The sequence below is a fragment of the Lepidothrix coronata genome, unplaced genomic scaffold (genome assembly GCF_001604755.1).
Source record: "Lepidothrix coronata isolate B3197 unplaced genomic scaffold, Lepidothrix_coronata-1.0 Scaffold32, whole genome shotgun sequence".
NCBI classification, from domain to species: domain Eukaryota; kingdom Metazoa; phylum Chordata; class Aves; order Passeriformes; family Pipridae; genus Lepidothrix; species Lepidothrix coronata.
This window is the reverse complement of record NW_016690212.1, coordinates 5,964,162-5,985,619: the sequence shown is the minus strand read 5'-3', so window position 1 is coordinate 5,985,619 and position 21,458 is coordinate 5,964,162. Positions and strand designations below refer to the sequence as shown.

Genomic DNA, 21,458 nt, shown 5'->3' with positions numbered 1-21,458 from the left:
GAAGCAACCTGATGACCTTTTGGGTTAATTTTTAGAGGCACAAATGACACTAAATTGCTACTGATGCTAAAAGGAACCAACGATTTTGTCATCCATGTGAACCTGAGGAAAGCGGGTACCCTGGCCAGGAGAAGCACTCTATCCAGTGGGTGCTGTGAAGCACTTGGCACTTGTATGAGCTAATGCTCTGCTATAATCCTGGACATATTTCTCTGCTGCCTCTGATGCCTGCACCTCAGGTGGCTGCCTCTGATGCTTGCATCTTCCTTTCACTCTTAACTCTCATAAGCTCACCCACGTGGACACTAATTCTCACTGACAGTAATATACAGAAAATCCTAAATCATGACATACACCACTGATACATGTATCAGGTGTTAAAATATTTAACACACGTTAAAATAAATTTCTCATCCCAGGGGATTAAGCTAATGCAATTTAAAAATGGAGGTGTAAACCATCATGTATGGCACATATGTTAGTATGCAGAACCTGGCTACATCTGCAGTTGTAACAACTCCTATCTGGCTTTGATTTGTTGGAGATAGATGGAGAGGGAGGGGAATTCCTGCTAATGACTTTTCTGCTGCAAAGAAGAAAAGTGTGCCCACTAACATTAGCAGCCACCATTAGATTTCTTAAAGACCAGCTGGGAGACCTTTGCTCTGATCTCATTCTTTCAAGCTATGCGCATACCTAATATTGAAAAGCCACCGCTGTTCTGCTCAGAAGAAAAATGCAGCTGTCAAATGTTAGCAGATTAAATGCACCTTTTCAGCAGAACATTAAATGTGTAATTATTTTTTGTATGACTGAAGACTAATTAAATTCCTGGATACAGACTGATTGCCAAACTTTGCAGCAGTCCATCTAATGTTCCTAAAAATGCTGATATTTTCAGACAACATAATATGAAAAGGTGAAGCTTTCTTCATGTTCTTTATCGTAATTATTGCCAGCATTATCTATCTTCAGGTCTGTCATTTTTCTGTCTACCCAGAGTGGACTATATATCTATCCCATGGCAAAACCTTTCTAACCTGTGTACGTTGTACTCAGTTCTTTGCCCTGTCAGAACAATGGAAATTGTGTTTCATAGTTAACCTCAAAAAGCAAAAAAGTCTATGGCATTTATATAATTTATTACATTTATATCTTAAACTTCATTAAAATCAGTCACTGGAATGTGTATTTTCCTTTTTGTTATAAAAATTTCATAGTGCTATATATTAAAAACCTTTAGGGAAATATAATTTCTACAGATGTAATCTTGAGTCTAAGAATTAGGAACATGGCCACATAAAATATATATGCAACTATAATAAAGGAAAGCAAAGGAAAATTTGAAGACTTATAAGTGTTCCCATTTGTAGCATCTTTCCTTTGGAAACATTTAAAACTTCAGAAATTGAAGTATACACTACGCTTCTACTAAATACAGACACTGATTTTTGAATATTTCTTATAGCTCCCAGGAAATACTTTTAATGTTACAAGTGTTTTTCCATCAGAATATTCTTAATCACACTTTGTATATTGCAGTTTTGTACTGAGTTATTGAAAAGATGTGGAAATCTAATTTTTTTTTTAAGAGCATTGACCTGAGCTCAATAAATATAAATAATGAAAGTTATATGTAAATAAAGTGACTTGCAGGCTATTTACAGTTGCACCCCTGGGGCTGAGTCAGGTGTTTTCTTTGAACTCAGTGGAGGGGTAGAGAAGTAGACATGGGGCAATACCCAGGTTAAAGCCACCCTTGGGCAGGAATGGACTTTCTGGAATGAGTCCTGTGATGCCACTGCTGGTTCTACCTCTCCTGTGCCCCCTTGCAGAGCATCAACTTTAATTAGGAGCACCCTCCTAATTAAAGGTGGATGCTGTCAGGTTTGAGTGGGTTTGCACAGATCCAGCACAGGTTGTTCTGAGTTTTCAGTACAGGTGTGCTCATAGAGACCTCTGATTTTGCACTGCTCTCTTAAAATTGGTGGGTGGTCTCACAAATGTAGTGGTAAAGAATACCTTCTCTAAATACATGAGATACATTCCTCTCTAATCTTACACCGAATGTAGTTGCTACTAGATGAGATGAGATCTTTGTTTAACTTCTTTTTCATTTGTGCAATTCCCAGGGACAGTCACCCTCCCAGGGCACTGAGCCCAACCCACAGGCACAGGCACAGCCATGAAGTCATGTAATTGCCTTCATAATGGCACAGGTGCAGTTTCCCTGAAGACCTGGAGAGACCCTCACAGTCAGATTTTGTCTGAGGTGTCCTGTGCTGCCTGCAAACTCCTAATCCCAGAGGATGGTGTAGTGAAGGTATCTATAGCTTCAAAGCTACAAATAATTTATGTTAATTTCTCTTTACAAGTGGCTACTTCCGTGGCAAGAGACATGCCCCTATTTCCCTCAAGTATATTTCTATCCTTCATCCCACACTGCCTCAGCTTGTTCTGTTGTATCACCTGAGACTTGAATGACATTAAATCCATGCACTCATTTTTATAGAACAACAAAATGTCTAAAACAACTACAAAATTTTAAGGAACAGCGGTAAGTTTTACTGTGCAATAGAAACTCTTCACTCCACTCACTCATGTACTTTAGTCTCTGCATTACAGTGACTGTACATAGAGAACACTCCTCATGATAGTTATGCACATACCTTGGCTCGTGGTAGTTGAGATAAGAGTAGTGTTCCAGGAGTTTCCAAGTAATGCCGTTGTCATAGGAGTAGTGCAGCAGTACTCCTTCCCCGGGCTGGTCGGGTGCTTTGCATGTACTCAGCACTGACTTGCTGCCCAGGCGTAGTGTGAACTGCAGAAACCTGGATCAGAGTTATACAAATATTTGTAGGCTATGGTTTGCATACTGTTTTTTTGTTGGTTTGGGGTTTTGTTGTTTTTTTGGGTTTTTTTTCCCCTAACCAGGTTATTTTCAGATCTTCTTAATCTGGGCAAATTTTGATAAATATCAGTTATGGGGTTTTGTTCGTGTGATTTGTTTTTATTGTCAAATAATGCAATGTGGCACATATAGTTAAAAAAATGCCAATCATTACAGCATTTAATTATTTATTAGGCACTGAAGGGGAGGGAGAGATAGTGAATGGATCTAATCAGTTGCCACAAGCTGTCAAATAAACACAACCTATAAATAATTAATTAGCACTTGGCTTTGACACTCAGGTTTGATATTAACATTTCATATTTTCCATCCAAGCTGTATAACTCCCCTGCAGTCTGTTTTGGGCTCTGTTGTTTACAAAGCAGGAGAAAAAAAGGCAAATCTATGAAATTGCCATTAAAACATGGAACTAGGAGTCTTTTAAAAGTTTTTTTTCCTCCTAAAACAATCAGCTTAATAATACAGAAGGTTGTAGCTGGAAGGAGAGGGGCTCCCCAATTTCTTTGCCTCACGTTACTCCTCTTTCCCTCTCACCTGGACTGGGAGCTGTCAAGGAAGGAGGTGATAAGCTGGCGCCTCCCGTCCTTGTTGAAGACCAGGGCCTTGCCACTGGCCAGGACCCCGCAGCCAAAGCTGACCTCAGCCCCCCGGATGGAGTAAAAACTGTGGTAGGAGGAGAGGCGGGAGCTGGTGAAGCTCTCTGAGATGAACATAGGAAAGGTCTGCGACGCCATCTCACACGCGGGCCCAGAAAAGCCGGGGTCACACCTGGGGGTGAGGAAGATTGAAGAGTGTAACTAATGACCCATCTTTTCAAGCGGCTGGTTGTCAAACCAACACACTGGCTGCAGTTGTTCATGAACTGAAGATGTCTACAAGGTCCCTCTCAAAATACAAGGCCCAAGAACCTCCTTGAACTTTACTTAGGTAAAGTGGTGCATAGCCAATGATTTCTTTTCAGTAGTACTTCCTCTTACAATTTAAAAAAACATAGTTAGGAACACACCACCAATCTACACATAACACAGTGCAGAAATATTTTTATTCATTTTTGGAACAAAAAACCTGCTGACATAATTTACACTTGTTCATATGTAATACGATGAATTTGCTTTTGTCTGTAGACTGTTAGGTGTGACTACAAAAAATTAAGTAACAAAACAGAATGCCACATGGGTCACACTCTTGTTAATACCTAAAAGCAGTTACACCAATATTTAGAATATGCTTACCGGTTTTGAGTAAGCACCTTTTTACTTTTTACGGTGGAACCCCTTTAACATGCCAGACTACCAGAAAAAAGTGGAGTGCTGATCTTCTGTCCTTGAGGTATGTTAGGTTATGGGATATTAGAACTATTAAAAATTTGATTATTTCCCAACATTTAATATAAAAGCAATACAATTCCAAATCACCTCTAAAACCAGTATAAAGTATGCATCACCAACATAACAGTGTTCTCTGTAGCCCATTTTAAAGTGAACTGGAAGTTAGATTCTCTAGCAAAAAAAATAATAAAAAAGAAGTATTAAACATGCTGCTGTTTAGAAAGATTGATCTCTAGCTCTCCAGTGAGCTTTAGGCATTCTGGGGGCTATGCTAGTTTTATATTTAGTCATCTAAAAGAGCAAGGACTGAAATGAAAATCACTTCAACTTTCACATCACCGAGTGAACTATGTGGCAGAAATTGAATACAAGTACTGAATTATAAAACTTACTTGCAGCCATTTCTAGTGCACTGTCCTCGACCTGAGCAGAATTTAAGGCAAGATGGACCAATATAAACTGCAGAGAACAGAAATCAGTTAAATGAAGAGTTATGTTATGTCATAAACATAATATGAAAAATACAAGAAAATATACTGTTATTGTATTTATCCTAATCCTACTGCCTGGAAAAGGTCTACAATAGGATAAAATGTGTTTGAGTGTGTCAAGGATAGCCTGGGATAATTTATTAATTAAAGGGTAATATCTATCTGAGGCTGGAGACATTAGTGCTGTTTTAATTAATGTACCTGGTTTTTCTAAGTCTGTGAAACGAGATCAGATAATCTGTTAGGTACTGACCACTTTCTTGCCTTCCCTTCATCTTAGTTTGGAGATGTAATCCAATATATATATATAGGTACATTCCAATGACAGTCTTGTAGATTTTAAAAATGTTTCACTGCTTCTCTCATTGAAATGTACATACTTAACTTCACTGTACTTATGGGAATTGGAACCTGCCCTGATATGTCTTAAGTAACTATTAAATACAGTTAAATACATACTCTTTCACTGATTATTTTAAATGGAATAAAATTCTAAATCCTATGGGCTCAAAAATACACCAGACTTGTTTTACTCTTTTACTTTATCTTCCTCCAATGACTCCTAATTGACAATGTTGATTTATTGTGAAAAATATGAATGATGGATAGATGAGCAAGTCTTGGTATAATCCCTTGCACTACTATAAAGAAAAGCCATAACTTGTGGGCAGTATTATTTCAATACAATATGATTAGAGGCCTTAACCATGAGCAGCGTCCCTTTTTCTGTTGAAGACTGCCTATTACTTGGAGTTATTCACTTGCATTGTGACTTTTGGAAGGAATATCCACCAATTCTACAACAAGCAGTACTTATTCCGTTTCCTATTTTCATGATGTCGCCCATCACGGCAGCATCAGCTCTCCCTGGCAGACGCACGCTAAATCTCTGTTAGCTACTCCCTATAACTCCTCATCAGATTTCATGTGATTTCTAGATTTTCTCACCTCTCAGGGTGCAAAAATTCTGTTCTGTCTGTTTGATTTCTTTGTGTATTTTGAGGTCTTTTTGAGGGGGTGGTAAAAGTAGAAGGGTTAAAGATGTAATGATGTCATTCAAAATAAAAAAACTTTATGGAAATTGGCATTTTTCCAGTGTTTCGGAAAGATGGCCAGCTTCCAGATTTCATTTAAAACTTAATTCACATAGGGAACAGTTGTGAAGCTAAAAGTCAGAGTATTGAATCCTTGAAAACCTTCCTCTCTTCAAGAATTTGAGTAGATTGCCAATATTTATGGTTTTTTCCCTACAATACAGCATAAGGCTTGAGTGTCATAGTATCTAACAAAGGAGGCATTCAAAACCTCAGAAACATGTTAATCTTTAAGACTTGATTCCTATATCGTGGTTTTGCACCTCAAATTCAGAGCAGGTACTTTTTAGGTAGAAGTTTTGTAAAACCTTTTTTGACATGGTACACACTGGAGCACACAGCATCCTTTGATGGAATTCCATTTTGTTCTACAAGCAAAGGTAGTGCAAATAAATGAATTGTCAATGATCTTCAGAATCTTGTTTTGTCCTGTTGTAAAGAATTTGTATCCTTAGATTGATTTAATCTTCTCATTTCTGTGAAAATCTCATGAGTGTCTCTAACACTTGAAGTCTACATTTTCTTTGGTAGCAACTCATCTTTGCAGATACCCACAGACATCTTTTATGTTTACATACCTACATTTTCCCTTAATTTCAATTTCTTTTTGATGTATATCTCATCTCTAAAGACAAGCATTAATACTCTATCTAGATGTCAAGATGATGCTACTTCCCATTAATATGATTAAGAGAACAATTTTCATGACTTTTAGTGACAAACTTTCCTTTGTGGCACTACCTTATCTGCTTCAAGGATTTTCTTTTCAAAACTAGGCATAAATCTGTTTTAAGAATTCTGCAAAATGTAACTATTTACCATTCCCAGGCTCCATATCAAACCTTACTGGAAATTACTACAAAATTTCACAGACTATTGTACCTCCCTGTAAATCTCTAAATTACGTATTTCACATACCTAACCAAACAAATTCCGGATGTAGTCTATTTAGTCCCAAATCATTTAAGGCTAACAAGCAAGCTAAAAAAATTGCACTTTCTCATACTTAGTCCTTCTGATCATGCTTATTTCTGCCTGTCATACATTTTATCCTGTGTTCTTAAATACTTTTTCTGTGCTTTAAAATATTTCCTTTTAATTCTGGTCCCAGTTATCCCCTGCATTGTTTTATAAATATATGGATCAACATAAGCTCCTCTTAGTTAAAAAAAGGTATGTGGAAAATAATTTCCTAAAAGAAGAACAGTTCCCTAAAACATATGGTGCTTTCCTCAAAGATACTGTAAACAATGTAAAAGTTTTGTCATTGTTTTGGTAGCAGTGTTGCTTGAAGGTGGTCTACACCCAGAAGGAAAAATACGTCCCAAATGCTGTACCTGCTGCTAAGGCTGGTGCAGTGCATGTCCTTAATAGCCAGTGTAGTATCTAATTATGTAATTAGGACTAAGCAGACAGAGGAAATGTTATATTAAGCCCTTGCCACCAATATCTTTTCCTGGAAAGCATTCAATTAAAAGAAAGAAAGGTAATCTACTAGGCTATTGTCTTTTCAAATGGCAGAATTTCCCTCTAGCTTCAAAATGTAACTGTTACCAAGAGCAGATAAACAGAAAAAGAATTTAATAAACTGTAAATTCACTGGCTCATGATTGTGGAAAATATGTTTACACAGAGCAGCATATAAAAAATTCACTCTTCTGATTTGTCATGGTCATGGATAAGAATACTAACTATTATCGATTGCCCACATATTTCCGAGGATTGGTCCTGTTTGTCTCCATCGAATCCTGGTGTCACTTGTTAATGCAGCATTGGGAAGGGGAATAGTTATTCGGTTCCACCTGAAATACATATAACACAGGCTCTAGCATTTTACACTTAGAGTTATTAAGCAACTGTATGTTTTGCAGATATGTTTACGTATACTGGAAGCTTTGTGAGATGTTCTAATTTTAAAATCTATTCAAATGAAGGATGAATTTATGGCAGCTTTAGAAAACACAAATAAAAAAGAAGAACATGGCCTATGATATTTTCATACATTATGTGAATATTAATTATTATCTTATAAAACCTAGCCATTTTTCCCCCGTTGGAATGCATGAAGTCAGCAAAGACCTTAACCTCCTTTGCTTCTCCATCACAATGAGTATCTCCTAAATTGCAACCTTTCAGTATGACTGAAATCTGTTTGGTGGAAACCCTCTGTGGGTAAGAAGTGGTGCAGAGGATTTGGCCTGCTGTGGTCTGGGCCATCATTATCCATAGGGGCCACACTTCCCACATACACCAGGGATAATGGTTCCTATGAAAACTGTATGGGAATGGTGTGGGGTGGGGGGTGTCATGAGATCACACAGTCATACCTGCTGCTCTGAAGTCTGTGGAAGTTGGGATACAGAAGGATAGACACGGATTTTGTGCTATGCAGCAAGATGTCACAGTTTATTTTTCAGTGAGAACAGTACAGAAGAGATTTACTTACTAAGAGGGGCCGATAAAAGAAAGTGACACTAACAACAACCTCTATCTGCAGAAGTACAGAGGATGTGATTCACAGTACCCCAGTATTGAGATTCCAAGTGAGTAAAGGTCACTGAGGATGTAAACACGGCTTTGACTGATGTTTTCTCTGACTAAGAAGAAAACTCTGTGCCTTTAACAAGGTAAAACTTTTCTTCTCATTACCAGTGTGCTGCCCACAAGTGGGGTTTTTTGTAATTTATCTTTACCATCAAAAAAATAATATTATACCACAGAGGCACCCCCATACATTTCAAATTTAATTACTGGGCAGCCAGGGAGCCCAGAACACTCTTTCCTTGCTGTCCTCAGCTAGTCAAAAAAAGAAAGATGACATGGAGTTGTGTGCTTTGCTGCTTTCTTCTGTCACCTATAATTCACTTCTCTAATCTTGCATCTCAGTTTTGCAGAGAACACACTCACCCGCTGTAATTTTCAGAGGCATAGATGGTGCTGTGGGGGAGGTGAGGCCCAGCACATATCTCAGGCAAACACTCGGTGTGGAGCAGGGACCAGGAGCGACCATGGTTGGTTGAAAACTCCAAGCTGACACTGGTTAACACATTGAAGGAGAAAAAGGAGAAAGACACCATGAAGCTACCTGGCATAATCTCATAGCAGAAGTACCAACACCAAGAAACCACTCAATCAGCTATTCCTAATAACTGATTAGGAAACATGAAATAATTTTAAGCAGACTTTGAATACAAAAAGTCCTGAAAATACAAACATGAAACAAACCTGACTGTTTAAAAACCTCAAGGGTAGCCTATAGACTGAGGATTGTCTAAACACACCTCTTATTTGAGCACCAGTGTTTTTATGCTACTGCTGTTAAATGAGCTGACTTTACTTTTATATTTCAGATTCAAATAGTTTCAAATAGAGGGAGAAAATCTGGATTAATCGGAGCATCATGTGAGCACAGGACAGTTATAACTGCCAACTGCTAACCATTACACCTGTGGAAGGTGGCAAAAAACCACTAGCTATTCATGCACCAGCTGGCTCTTTCCTGGTTTAATGCCCCCCCCCAACATTGTTTACAGCCTACAAGTATAAGGAAATCCTTAGATGCTTTACATTCCAAAGACCTTGAAAAAGTAATATAGTGCTTGATTTATTAAAGTTTTAGTATTTTACTGAATTACTTTTGTAATTTGCTCCATATAATTAGCTGTAATATTCTGTTTTATTTTAAGTAAAGCCAGCGGAACATTATAAAAATCATAATTCATCTCCTCAATATTAAATTATTGGATTCTGACTTTTTCTTTTTATGGAAATTTGCTGACAATATCACTTTATTTAAATGTACCATCACTGTGATACTATAAGTGTGTACTAAAACAGTTTATAGAGGTTTTGACTAATTTATTTCAGATTTAACTGTAGCGATACCTTGGAGGGTCATATTTACTGCATATATTCAGTATGAGTCTCTCACATTTGCAGTAATGAAAGCATTATGAATAATGCTGTAGACCAGGAGATGTGAAATGCTGCAGTATTTGGGAAATACAAATAGGGAAAATGGTGACCTAGTACTTCTTTTGTCATGAAGAAGGTCACTTCTTCAGGAATAGTTTAGTGAAGGAAGAATATTAATCTTTTGAAGTATATACCACTCTCCATCAGATAACCAACTAAGACAGAGATTTTATATAACATGTTTACTGGCCAGGAGTGTTTACAGGCAAAGTTTTCACTTTTCATATAGGAAAATGTTGCTACCTTCACTTTCTATCAAATATAAGTGCAATGCCTTGAATTTTGCTGCTCCTTGAATTCTGTTACCCTGCATGGATGCTGGAACTGTCAATGCTAATGGAGCTCTTTCCAGTTGGAACTAGATGCCATGGGACATGGATGTGAAAGCACTTACAGTCTCTAACTTTAAACTCTCAACTCTGGAAAATGTAAAGTAACTTAATCCTCATAAAATATCAAGATAAATATTCTCACATGTACATAAGGAAAGAGGGAAAGTGGGCAGTTTGGTTTTGGGTCCCCTATTTGAAGAAGGCTATTAAGAAACTGGAGAGCTGGAGCAGAGGATAGGCAAGATGCCCATGGCCTGGAGCATCAAGCTAGGATGGGCTGAGGAGCTAGCTTGCTCAGCCTGGCAAGGAGGGGTGAGCTGCAGCATCCTGTGATGGTGCAGAGGGCACTCACAAGGAAATTGGAGTCAAATTCTCTTCGGTAGCGTCAGACACAGTAGAAAGGACAATGGCCATACAGACATTGCTTCAGAGTTTTATACTGGACATTAGAAAACACTTTTTCACTTGAGCAGGTCACTCAGAGATGTAGCACAGTATCCATCCATTCAAGTCATGGATAGGCAAAGCCATGTCTGACCTATGCTGTTAACAGTCCCACCTGCAGCAGCAGGTTTCACTAGAAAACCTGTGAAGGTCCCTTCCAACAAACATTTCTATGACTCTATAAAACACAGAGCTGCAAATGACTCCCTTCTTTCCCTTTCCCTCTCACTTCATGGAAAAATTCACACTGAATGTCCTGAAGAAGCGAAGCCAAAAAGAGTTCTGTGGCCAATCTACTGACAGTGAGCTCCTCACATTGATGGTCGTTAAGATGAGGGCCATTTATAACCAGTCTTACAAGAACTAGATATGCCTGTGGCATCGGTAATCTGAGAGGTCAGCAGGGTAGGTTTCTGCTGCTGCCTTTAATATTTTCCCCCTTACACAGTATTAAGAGGCAAATCTCGTGTTCCTTAAAAACTGAAGAAAAAGTCCCTCTGAAATCATGACCATATTTCAGAATAGGGGACCAGTTTTGACCTGGAAAGCTATTTATTGGCTCTTCATTGCACATTAGATACATAAATTTGGGCCTGTGGAGATCAGGAGAAACATTAGGTTTTGAGCAGTTTATATTTGTCATTATTAATGGGATCCTTTCTTACTGAAAAAAGATTTCCAAACTCCCATATAGATTTTATAAACCAAATTATACTAGAAAGCTGAAAATCAAAAGAACGATTTCTCCAGTTGTACCTGTTACCAGGTTGATAAGTTCCACAACCCAAATTGATAGAAAACTGGATCATGTGAGTCACTGTGGAAGGGAGCACCGGAAGGACGTGGAAGTAATCCACAGCCCAGACATTCCTGTTGTGGCCTTGGTGACTCTTTTGCTTCAGGCAAAACTTGGTTGCAGGAGTCTGCAGGTCCGGACTAATGACAACAGAAACCAAAGATGGAACCTTTAAAAGAAAATAAAGCTTAGATAAATTAAAAAAGGTCAAAAGGTATCATTTAAAATAAAAAAGCAACTTCAATTGTGCTGACCCAAACATGTGTTATTCTCTCTCCTTGCTTCACTTTGTTAACTCTTTTAGCCACCTTTTTCTACACAAGATCCCAACTAAAATAATTTGCTATTATGTGCACAGGTATTAACACTCTGGATACCAGTGCTACTTATCACCTTAGAGGGATCAGATTGTCTGGTTGTAAAGACACGGTAGAAAAGACTGTCCCTTCTGTCTTCTGAAAAATGCTAGTTTACATTGTCAGCTTCAGCTGGTAATAGAATATGATGTTTGTCCTGGAGCCTTACAGCTCACAGAAGCAAACACAAGGTAGTGGCATGTCTAGTCTGAATACATGAGAATAGAGTAACAGCATGAGTTCACAGGCATATGTGGAGAGGATGTTATGTTGCTGAAATATACGAAAGCACTGCTTTACAAAGCTTAGCCTTTGTCCTAAAGCAATGTAATTAGAACTTTATTATATCAAAAGAGGATGTCAGCTTTAAAATTGCCTGTTCAAAAAAAAACTTCCACAATGGATTCAGTGTAATTTCAGATCCTATCTCGCCCCAAGTTCCCCAATTAATTTTTTATTATTTTACAATTACAGCTTCCTTCGTTTACAAAAGTTCTACCCTGTCTTTCACACAGAAGCAGGCAAGGAGGGAAGCCACACACAATGAAACAATGCAAGTGACTCAACCAAACACAGGTCAAATCCTACTGTAAATATTTGGTTTCTGAATGCTACGGTTACAGGAAAAATGCACACAGACCTGTGCTTGAAATCAGCTGCATCTTTACCAACAAATTTCCTTCACACTATGTAAGCATACTGCATTTCAAGCTCTGCAACATCCACGTGTACATGTATTAAATATCAAATTTTGCTTTCTATTTTACAGCAGCAGAATAAGGAGACCTCAGGGCTGGGTTACTCAGGATAGACGTGGTCTAAGTGTTTCCCTGCCCTGGACAGGAAGGATCCTGACAGCAAGTTCAAGGTCTTTATAGTCCTGCCTCAGGGTGGTGGACGTGGTTGGAAGGCGGTTGCACTGTCGGCAGAGGAGATGCTGCCTCCCATGGCTGAGTCCATGCCCATGCCCACATCACTGCAGACCTTCCCCCAGCCACTGACCCCAGCAAGACTGAACCCCTCAGGACACAGCTCCTGAGTACCAAACTGTGACTAGTAGGAGCTTGGGTGGAGACAGGAGTAATCATTTGTGAGGAGACATTATCACTGAAGTTTTCAGCTGATAACTGACAACTTTTGCCCATGGCTTGTTTCCCGTCACCCCATCCCCAGCCAACACTGCAGTCCTGCTTGGGGCTGGAATAACCAGCAATAACTGCAGAGATGTGCTGCAAAGGCACCTGACTGCTCCCAGTTCTGCACATGATTTATGTGCTTGGGAAGGTCATGTTTGAGTCTCCCTGTGGAATTCAACACACAATATTGAAAAGATAATGATATCTATCCCATCCACCTGCTTTGTTTATGATGATTTACCTTGTAAGCAGCATAGGTCAGGGTATCAAGAGGTATGTGTTCCCTCCTGCCTTCAATCTTGGCATAAAGTATGACATCATTTTCATGGGATTCTCCAGAATCACAAGTTCCTCCTGCACCGAACACATTTGAGTGAGAAAAAAATTAATTGAAGCCCTCGTTATTGGAAAGTGGAATCATATTATGCAGTCATAATTATGAAAATAATTACAATCAGATGCTATTTAACTTAGGATCTGAAACAAAAGAACACCAGCCCTACAGACACAGTGTATAGGAATTATTTGATCAGATACACCATGCCAGAGATCAAGGGGGTTGACGATTATGAAAACCTCAAGTACCTCTTTTAATCAGCTTATCAAAAAAAATTTTAATAGAAAATGCCGTGCCCAAAGCAATACTTCTATCTGTGTGCTTTAAATCCTATTTACATAGAAATGCTCTGCTTTTGAGTTCTAATCAGTAAACTGTTATTTAGTACTCACACTTCATGCAGTCACACACATGACAATCTCTTAAATACTTCTCAACTGATAGTTCGGCAGCTGAGAACTTGTTCTAAGTAGGAAATGAGGAAGACTGCTGTGTACCTTATTCGTTGTGCTGCTCCTTCTACTGTCTACACCATAGAGGGAGGGAGGGAGTGAGAGAGGGATGGACGGATGAATGGGTGGATGGATGGACAGATGGATGGATGGATGGATGGATGGATGGATGAATGGATGGATGGATGGAGTCTATTGTACCACACAAAGCATGTGTGGCATGCTTGCCTCACTGGAATAGGGCAGCATTTGAAATATCTTCATAGCAGTAGAACCCAAAACATTGATTAACCTTCTCTGAAAGAACGGATTAGTTGCCAAATGCAAGCATTTAGTCCTGCATTATAGATACAAGATGGATATCATCACACTAATTTGGTGTTCTGGAAAAGAAATTTTTTTTAAAAAATTCCTCTATTTGAAACAGGAAACATAATTTCTTTATTTCCTTAGTACACTATGGGTTCTGCACGTACTAAAAAAACCCTCAAAAATAAAAACAAAAATCAAAAACAGAATGAGGAAAAGTTTGAAAAGTCTGCAAAGTAGAAAGGTTGTGTATATTGGAACACTTTCCCTGCTTTTTTTCACTACAGACAGCCAGTTCTTGTAATGGACTAGGTAGGGCAGTCCAGCGAACTAGATTAGATGTGCATCTTTGATGTGTTTTATACTGTAATAAGGAACATCCATGAGTCCTTTCAAATCTCCTTGCCTGAATGTTTAAACTATTATTTATTTAATTTAAAAGTACACATAGAATACATTTTTCAAACAACATCCCACTATCCTCTGTGCCTACATCTGCTGACAACTTTTCTCCTAAGTTCAGAAGGTTGACAAAATTTCTTTCCTGTTTTTCTTGCAGGTGTTGTAATGTTTGGAAGAACTGGGAAAAAGCATCCTCTTTTTCCTGTGCTTTATTCATAATTCATGTAACACAGAGGAGATGTGCAACAATTTAGGACAACAACATGAGGTCTTCCCCTCATTAAATAAAGTGTGTTTTTTCTTGTTGATACAGAAGGTTGCTTGTGGAGGTCACAGGTTTATCCTCTGCTTCCTCCTTTATTATTCTATTATTTGCTTTTAAGCAAAAATCCTCAGGTCCTTTAAACATGCTGTTGAGAGAATAACCTCATGCAATTTCCTCTATGTGCAAAATAAAAGTTCTGGAAAAACCCTGTGAGTGTTAACTACCACATTTATGGGGATTTTGGTCTGTTGCAACACCAAACTAGTGAAGTTGCACTGACAACAACAGCAGGGAGGGGAAGCAACAGGACAGGTTGGTTCCTGGCTGCTTTCTTAGCCCTTGTAAATGACAGAGATTCTGACACTTTGCCCCAACAGGGGAGGTGCACAGATGTTGCTAACACCATGTCAGTGTTTTTCAGGCAGACCATACCTCCTCCAAGACTCTAGCACACTCTATGTGAATCTCACCCTGGGCCAACACATTATCAGAGGAATTGTTTATGAATGGAGTAAAAGCTTTTGAGCAGAAACTGTTTTGTGGGTTCAACTAGGTAAGGCTGTCCCACCTCTGTGCTAATCCTATCTCATCCTCAGGTGCAACTCTCATGACTCTGATGGATTAACACCAGGGTCTACATATAAATGACTGCAGGAGAATATGACAGGCACCTATAAAAGCTCTATGGTGGGGTAAGGATGGCAAAGATATGACTATATCTTCTAATGATGGATTAAGGGGCACCGAGTGAAATTAGAATATACAAGACAAGAAGATGCTTCTTCATATGAGAATTGTTAAACTATGGAGCTGTGGGCACAGTAGGCAGGTTCACTTGATTAAACACTAGTACCAAGGATCATTTTAGGCACTGTGGAGGGGCCTGGCTCACCCACCTGCCACTATAGCAGGGCTGTGACTCTCCCCCAAGTCCCAGGTTACAACTGCCAGCCTTGTGCTAATGTCTCAGATGTGCTTGGTTAACTCAAGTGGCAACAATAACCAGTGCTTGTGTGACAAATCCTGCCTGAGGACTGGACAAGAGTGAACACAGGCCTATGTGTGCACCAGGTGCTTAAGGTGCCTTTATAGATCCACAGTCTGACTCCAGGAAGCTGCTCAGCTGGTCCAGCACAGCTGTCTCATGGTGAACTGAATGGATTTTTCTAGCAATAGTACTGACCACAACTCCTCTAACTATAAAGGAAGTTCAGACACTGATCTTACATGCACATACCTTCATGTAACTTCTATATTAAACTCTCTTAACCTGGATCTAAATGTTTATCTCAGCCAAAAAAATGGCTGGATAAATCCATGGAAAAAAAGCCCACCAAGGGCTACTAAACCCAGAGTGCCCTGTCTGGTTCAAAAGGGTTTCCATCTGCAAGTCAGTGTCATCTGGGAGAATATTTTTGGGAGACCTATTTGTGTGCTCACCATGTTTGTCCACCTGCATGGACATACAGAAGGGTGGACTCTCATCTGACCAGCAGTGGTCAGTCTTACATCCTCATGGGCATCACAGTCACAAATCAGTGCTATCTTCTTTGAAGGAGTATTTAAAACAGTTCCATGCACACTGCACAACTTAAATCTCACATACTTCACAACTTGCATTACATCAGGAATTTATACTCACCCATACTGAAATAAAATCTCAAGTTCCCATAACCTGTAGTGTCCATATATGGAGTACATATTTTTCTTTCTCCATCTCTGAGGAATACCATAGCTGAGCCAGATTCCAGTGTCCCACATTCAGTACCAATGACGGCTCCAAATATGTCCCACCTGCAGAGGTCAACAATAGGTGGAGAATGTGCAGCAGCACGTTACTGTTAAACTCACACAAAGCATGTTCTATGGGTTCATTTGTACATAGAAAAGCAGCTGTTTCTATTCTTACACAGGACAAAAACCACAGTGTTTCAAATGTGATTCCTATGACACTACTTACATATTCAATATTAGCTTTTAAACTCAGTTGACTCAACTAAAGCAAAGTTAATGTAAATATCTTAAAGAAATTAGCGGAAAAGCATGAATTGCTAAAAAATGAGGTTTTAATGAATGCTATTACCAAATAGAGAATGTTGTGTTGTTCTATCACCTTTATTAGTTTTTCTGGCATTAAAATAGTTAAAATTTAATTGCACTCTGCTCCATTTTGCACAATATAAGGTTTATAGATCAATTAAACTTGAAAAGGCACATGTCCACCATATCTGCTACAAAGATATTAAATACATAGAAAATAGCTGAAAATGCTCTCTTTTCATCTTTTTCAGCGTTTAGGGTAACAGTTTTTAACTAACACATGAACAGAGTATAAAAAAAAGACTGCTGTTTTTAATATGTGATGATATGATCTTTCTCAGTTTTTCTGTATAACATTTTATCTTATTTTTATTCAGTGATAATTAAAAGAGCTGTTGCAGAATTTTCCAATTAAATATTTTCTGTTGAAAATACATTTTCATCATGAAAGCATTGGTTACTTCAAAACTCGATTACAATATTTTGAAATACTAGAAACTGTTGAAAATATGCATTATTTTAGTCTGATACATTATTATTATTCATGTCAAACTTAATTAATCATAAAGTATTTAAGTATTATAAGGCTGGTAAAACAATGAAATTATTTAGAATTACTAAATCCTGATAATCCAATCATTTAACTATTCAGGATGATTGAAGAGGAATGAGAAAACAAGGAATTTCAGAAACCTTTGTGGGAAGGCAGAGCCTTTTCCTTTCTCCTTTCAGCAGAAACTATCTCTAGCAGTTATGTGCCACATGACAATTTCAAAAACTGTCATTTCAAGAACTAAACAGTCTATTTAGTAGTTTAACCATTCCAACTATTTCAAAATGCATTTCTAGGATCTACTTTAAAGCTGCCAGTTTCCCTACTGACCTAAGCTGTGACAGACCAGCAACATATCTGTTTTGAAATCCTGCTTTAAAACTGTCAGTCATCTACACAGGAGTTAGGGAGCTTAACATCACTGAAAAGCTTTATGATATAAATAGAAATATTTTAATGGAAGCAGTTTAATCTAACCCTAATTCTGTGGCACAGTTTTTTTAAAGGTAACGTGCAATATAATCGAAACACAATTTTTAAAATGGGTCTCCTGGATTGAAGGCAAGTACAGAATTAAGCAGTTGTGCCTACTTTAACTTACACAACAAAATCTCACAATACTCCATTGATCTTTTGTATGCTCTATTTAGCTCAATTAAAGCACTCTCTGTAGTGACCCACAGAACAACTTGGGGTCATGAATGATGCAGATCATGGATGTTTCCAGGGATCCTCTCCTTTTAGGCAGCATCAGAAATGAAAACCACAGAATTCTACCTCTTTAAAAAAGGGTGGCATTTTAGTAGAAATATATCAACACGCTGTCAGTAAGGACAAATAGAGAAGGATCCTGGGTCATGGCCTGATTTAACACTTACATTTGTATTAATTTATCCATCACATGACTCTTGAATTTTTTTCTCTACAGAACAGGTGATAGAAAAATATATGCAGCTAAACTAGACCAACGGGATGTGGAGGTCCAAAGCAGCAATACACCTGCTGGAGACAAAGGCAGCCTGATGTGGGGATGTGTCTACTTTTAGGACGAGGTTCTAATTTATGCAATTAAAAAGAAGCAGAACGGCAGTGGAAATATGTGGTACTTACAACAGCAACCCCTATCCATGTAGCCTCCTGCTTTAGGTGGTATGTGCCAAAAATACCAATCACTGCTTATTAAAAACAGTGATAAGCTCCTCTGCCCTCACCTCCAAGAGCATTTGGTGCAGAGTAAAGTGGTGGTGACCCCTATACCTGAGCTTCCATTTGCTCTCCCTTATAAGGGATGCTTTTGCCTTTCCTTTGAGAGCTGACAGGCTCCAGCTGACATGACAAAACAGAGACTGAGAACTTCCTGCAAGCTCTGTCTCAGGTATACAGTGCCGACTGTTTGGATATAGCTCAAATAGCATTCAAAACTATTTCTCTAAGAAGGGAGAAATATTTCTCCGAGAAGAGAGAAATTCTTTAAGAAGGGATTTGCATATTTGCTGTTATACACAGGTCCCAAAGCAAACCCCAGAGAAATGTTGAAAAGAGGGACGGTGGAGGTGACAATTTTATACGATGGGGATGTAGTCCATAGCATCACCCGAGTTCTGTGTTTATTCATGGCTGCATGCAATTTAAATCTCCATTCTTATAGAACAGTTGAAAGATGGAAGTTTCTAATACAGAATAAAATTTGAAAAGAAAAAAAAGAAAAAGTTGTGAGGCTTTGGGCTGGCAGGCTTGGGGGCAGATCAGGGCCTGGTTGCTGGGACACAGGACAAGAGAGTCCAATACATCTGCTGGCTGTGCCCTTCCTCACTCCTGGCTAGGGAGCAGTGGCACCTGCGATTGGATCTAGGCGTTGTATGATAGGGAAAGTGTAATATTCGTAATTCAGAAGAAATTGTGTATTTGCTAACCAAGGCTGCAAGTGGTCAAGCTTAGCTTAACCCAACACCTGGTCCAGCAGAGACAAGATCCACAGACAGGGCAGATGTCCATGGGCAACACTTCCACCCTGTTTTTTTTCAAGATGGAAAAGACACTGAGAACACATATCAAAGATATCACACATGATGACCTAACACACAACACACACGTGCTTATTTTCTTCCCTTTGTCTGAAGCACCACCTGCTGCCATGGGCTGATTATTAAAACTGGGACAGAGTTCTCAGTGAATATTTTTTCTGTAAGCCCCAAATAAACCACGTGTCCACAGGACACATTAGCATGTATTTCTTAAAAGATGCTCTCTACCTTCAGCACAGCACAGGCAGCATTTGAATCAGCTGCTAATGATCTGAAGTACTTTGTAGGTTAAAATCAACATTCAGTGGAGACCCATAAATTAACAGTGTACATTTCTCATTGCCCTGGGATTACAGCAACTAATGATTTTTTAATTTTTTTTTTTAATTTTTTTTTTTTTAAATAGAAAGGAATCAAGACCTCATTGCTGGTTATTTTCTTTTTGTCAGAGTTTATATGCTAAGGTATGTAAAATGATACTTCTTTATCAGGACACACATCTTTTAAAAGCTCAATCATGTTTTGGTAAGAGTAGTAATTCTGTTGTCCTAGTTAGCTTTGTTACTTTCAGTGGCCTTGCAGCAGTCCCTGGATATGGCTTTACAGGGACACTTTGAATCACAATGTATATATTCAAATGAAAAATAGTAAATTAGAAAAATAGCCAGATTCTCAGCTTTTGCCGAGCAGGCATGGCCATGCTCTTGGTGCTGCTAGATAAGAACAGACTGCTGCTTCATCTGTCCTGCCTTTACCTCCTCCTCCAGCACCCACAGGTTTCTGCACAAGCAAAAGCTCTCTCGTGGCAAGGCAGGGCTCACAGCAGCAATACAGAGGGCATGAAGTTGTCAAGGAATTTGATTTCACATGGATATGAGTTTGTTAACAATACTCGTGTGAATGAAAAAAAAACAGATCAACATCAGGTGCTTGTTTAGAATGGCTACATAATTCGTAAGCATGACTTTTTTCATTAAACATTTCAGTGACAAGATGGTCTGAGGACAGACTGTTCCTTCTGGGCTTTCTGGACTCTTTTCCTTCCTAAAGTTCACAGTATTGCTATTTATCCTATTCTCTGTTCATACAGTTTCCTCATCCCTGGAGTGATGCTGCACATCTGTGTAGAGCCCTGCACAGGTGGGGAACACTCACCCTTTAGGCTGGCTCTCAAACTCTTCTGTCCACTGCTCCTGGGCATCCTCCATGGAGAGGTCCACATCTCGGGTTGTGGCAAAATTGAACTCGCTACCTTCTGTCCCATGGAAGTAGATGGAGTTCCCATCTGACTGGCAGCTATGCTGTGGGCAGAAGGAGCACATGGAAGGTGACGTGACATTGGGTTTGTAAGGTGACCTGTTCAGAGTGAGCTGTAGGTTATTGATGCCTGAAACTAAATAAAAAATGGACAGTCATCTTTTATCTTTCCTGTCCAGCCCCAACAACGATTGTGTTCTGATCTCATACCTGCTTCCCTACAAACCCACTACAGACCATGGCAAAACTGTACTTGCATTGAAAAGTCACACCCCATATCTCTGGATGTTTATTTCTGTTTTAAAGTATTGCTGCTATGTCTGGCCCATAAACAACTGTATGTACAAATAGCTTCACTAGTATATCAAATATTGCTATGGGGATTTTGTAGGTATAAGATTTTTGTGCTATGAGACATGTCAGATCCCCACTCCGTAATTTTTGCTAGAGAGGTATTTGCGTTAAAAATTGCTATGCATTGCCATACAGTAAACTTTGGGCCTGAAGTGTGCAAGTGAAAAGGCTATATTTGTTATATTTAATTCAAATAACATAACAAATAGCTCTAGAGGCAACTAGATCTTGTGATACAGCAATCCCAGGGGTCCTGAGACTGCTCCCAAACCCAATGTGTCTGCTTTTCCAATTTCATTTTTGCACATACTACTTCAGCAGCATAAAATGAAGCCATGTGTCTCCCCCAGGATGCCCTGACTGCCAGGACTCTCCAGGAGTACTGGCCTGGAAGGAGCTGCCTGTAAGAAGCGCATGAGGGTTACAGTACAGATTTTCTTCTTTCCCCCATCCTAATTTTGTCTTCTTGTGTGACTGATAAAATGATAATGGCCTGCCAAACCTGTGGGGCTGAAACAGGTACTGGAAGCTTCTAAAGAAGATCTACCTGGCCTTAATGCAAATTGACAACCTCAGATTCTTAAAAATGGAAGCTGAAATAA

The 21,458-nt window shown here is 38.9% G+C and overlaps 1 protein-coding gene across 2 annotated transcripts in view; it reads right to left on the bottom strand.

The window, feature by feature from the left end:
- Nucleotides 1-21,458, bottom strand: part of RELN (reelin) — a 280,189-nt gene that overhangs the window by 94,768 nt on the left and 163,963 nt on the right. For both annotated transcript variants that reach the window (XM_017811391.1, XM_017811392.1), the window contains exons 11-19: nt 20,401-20,546; nt 16,271-16,422; nt 13,105-13,217; nt 11,332-11,540; nt 8,732-8,860; nt 7,517-7,626; nt 4,632-4,698; nt 3,446-3,679; nt 2,670-2,831 (exon numbers count right to left, since the gene is read on the bottom strand). In XM_017811391.1, coding sequence (XP_017666880.1) covers nt 2,670-2,831; nt 3,446-3,679; nt 4,632-4,698; nt 7,517-7,626; nt 8,732-8,860; nt 11,332-11,540; nt 13,105-13,217; nt 16,271-16,422; nt 20,401-20,546 — 1,322 coding nt within the window. The remainder of the gene's footprint in view (nt 1-2,669; nt 2,832-3,445; nt 3,680-4,631; nt 4,699-7,516; nt 7,627-8,731; nt 8,861-11,331; nt 11,541-13,104; nt 13,218-16,270; nt 16,423-20,400; nt 20,547-21,458) is intronic.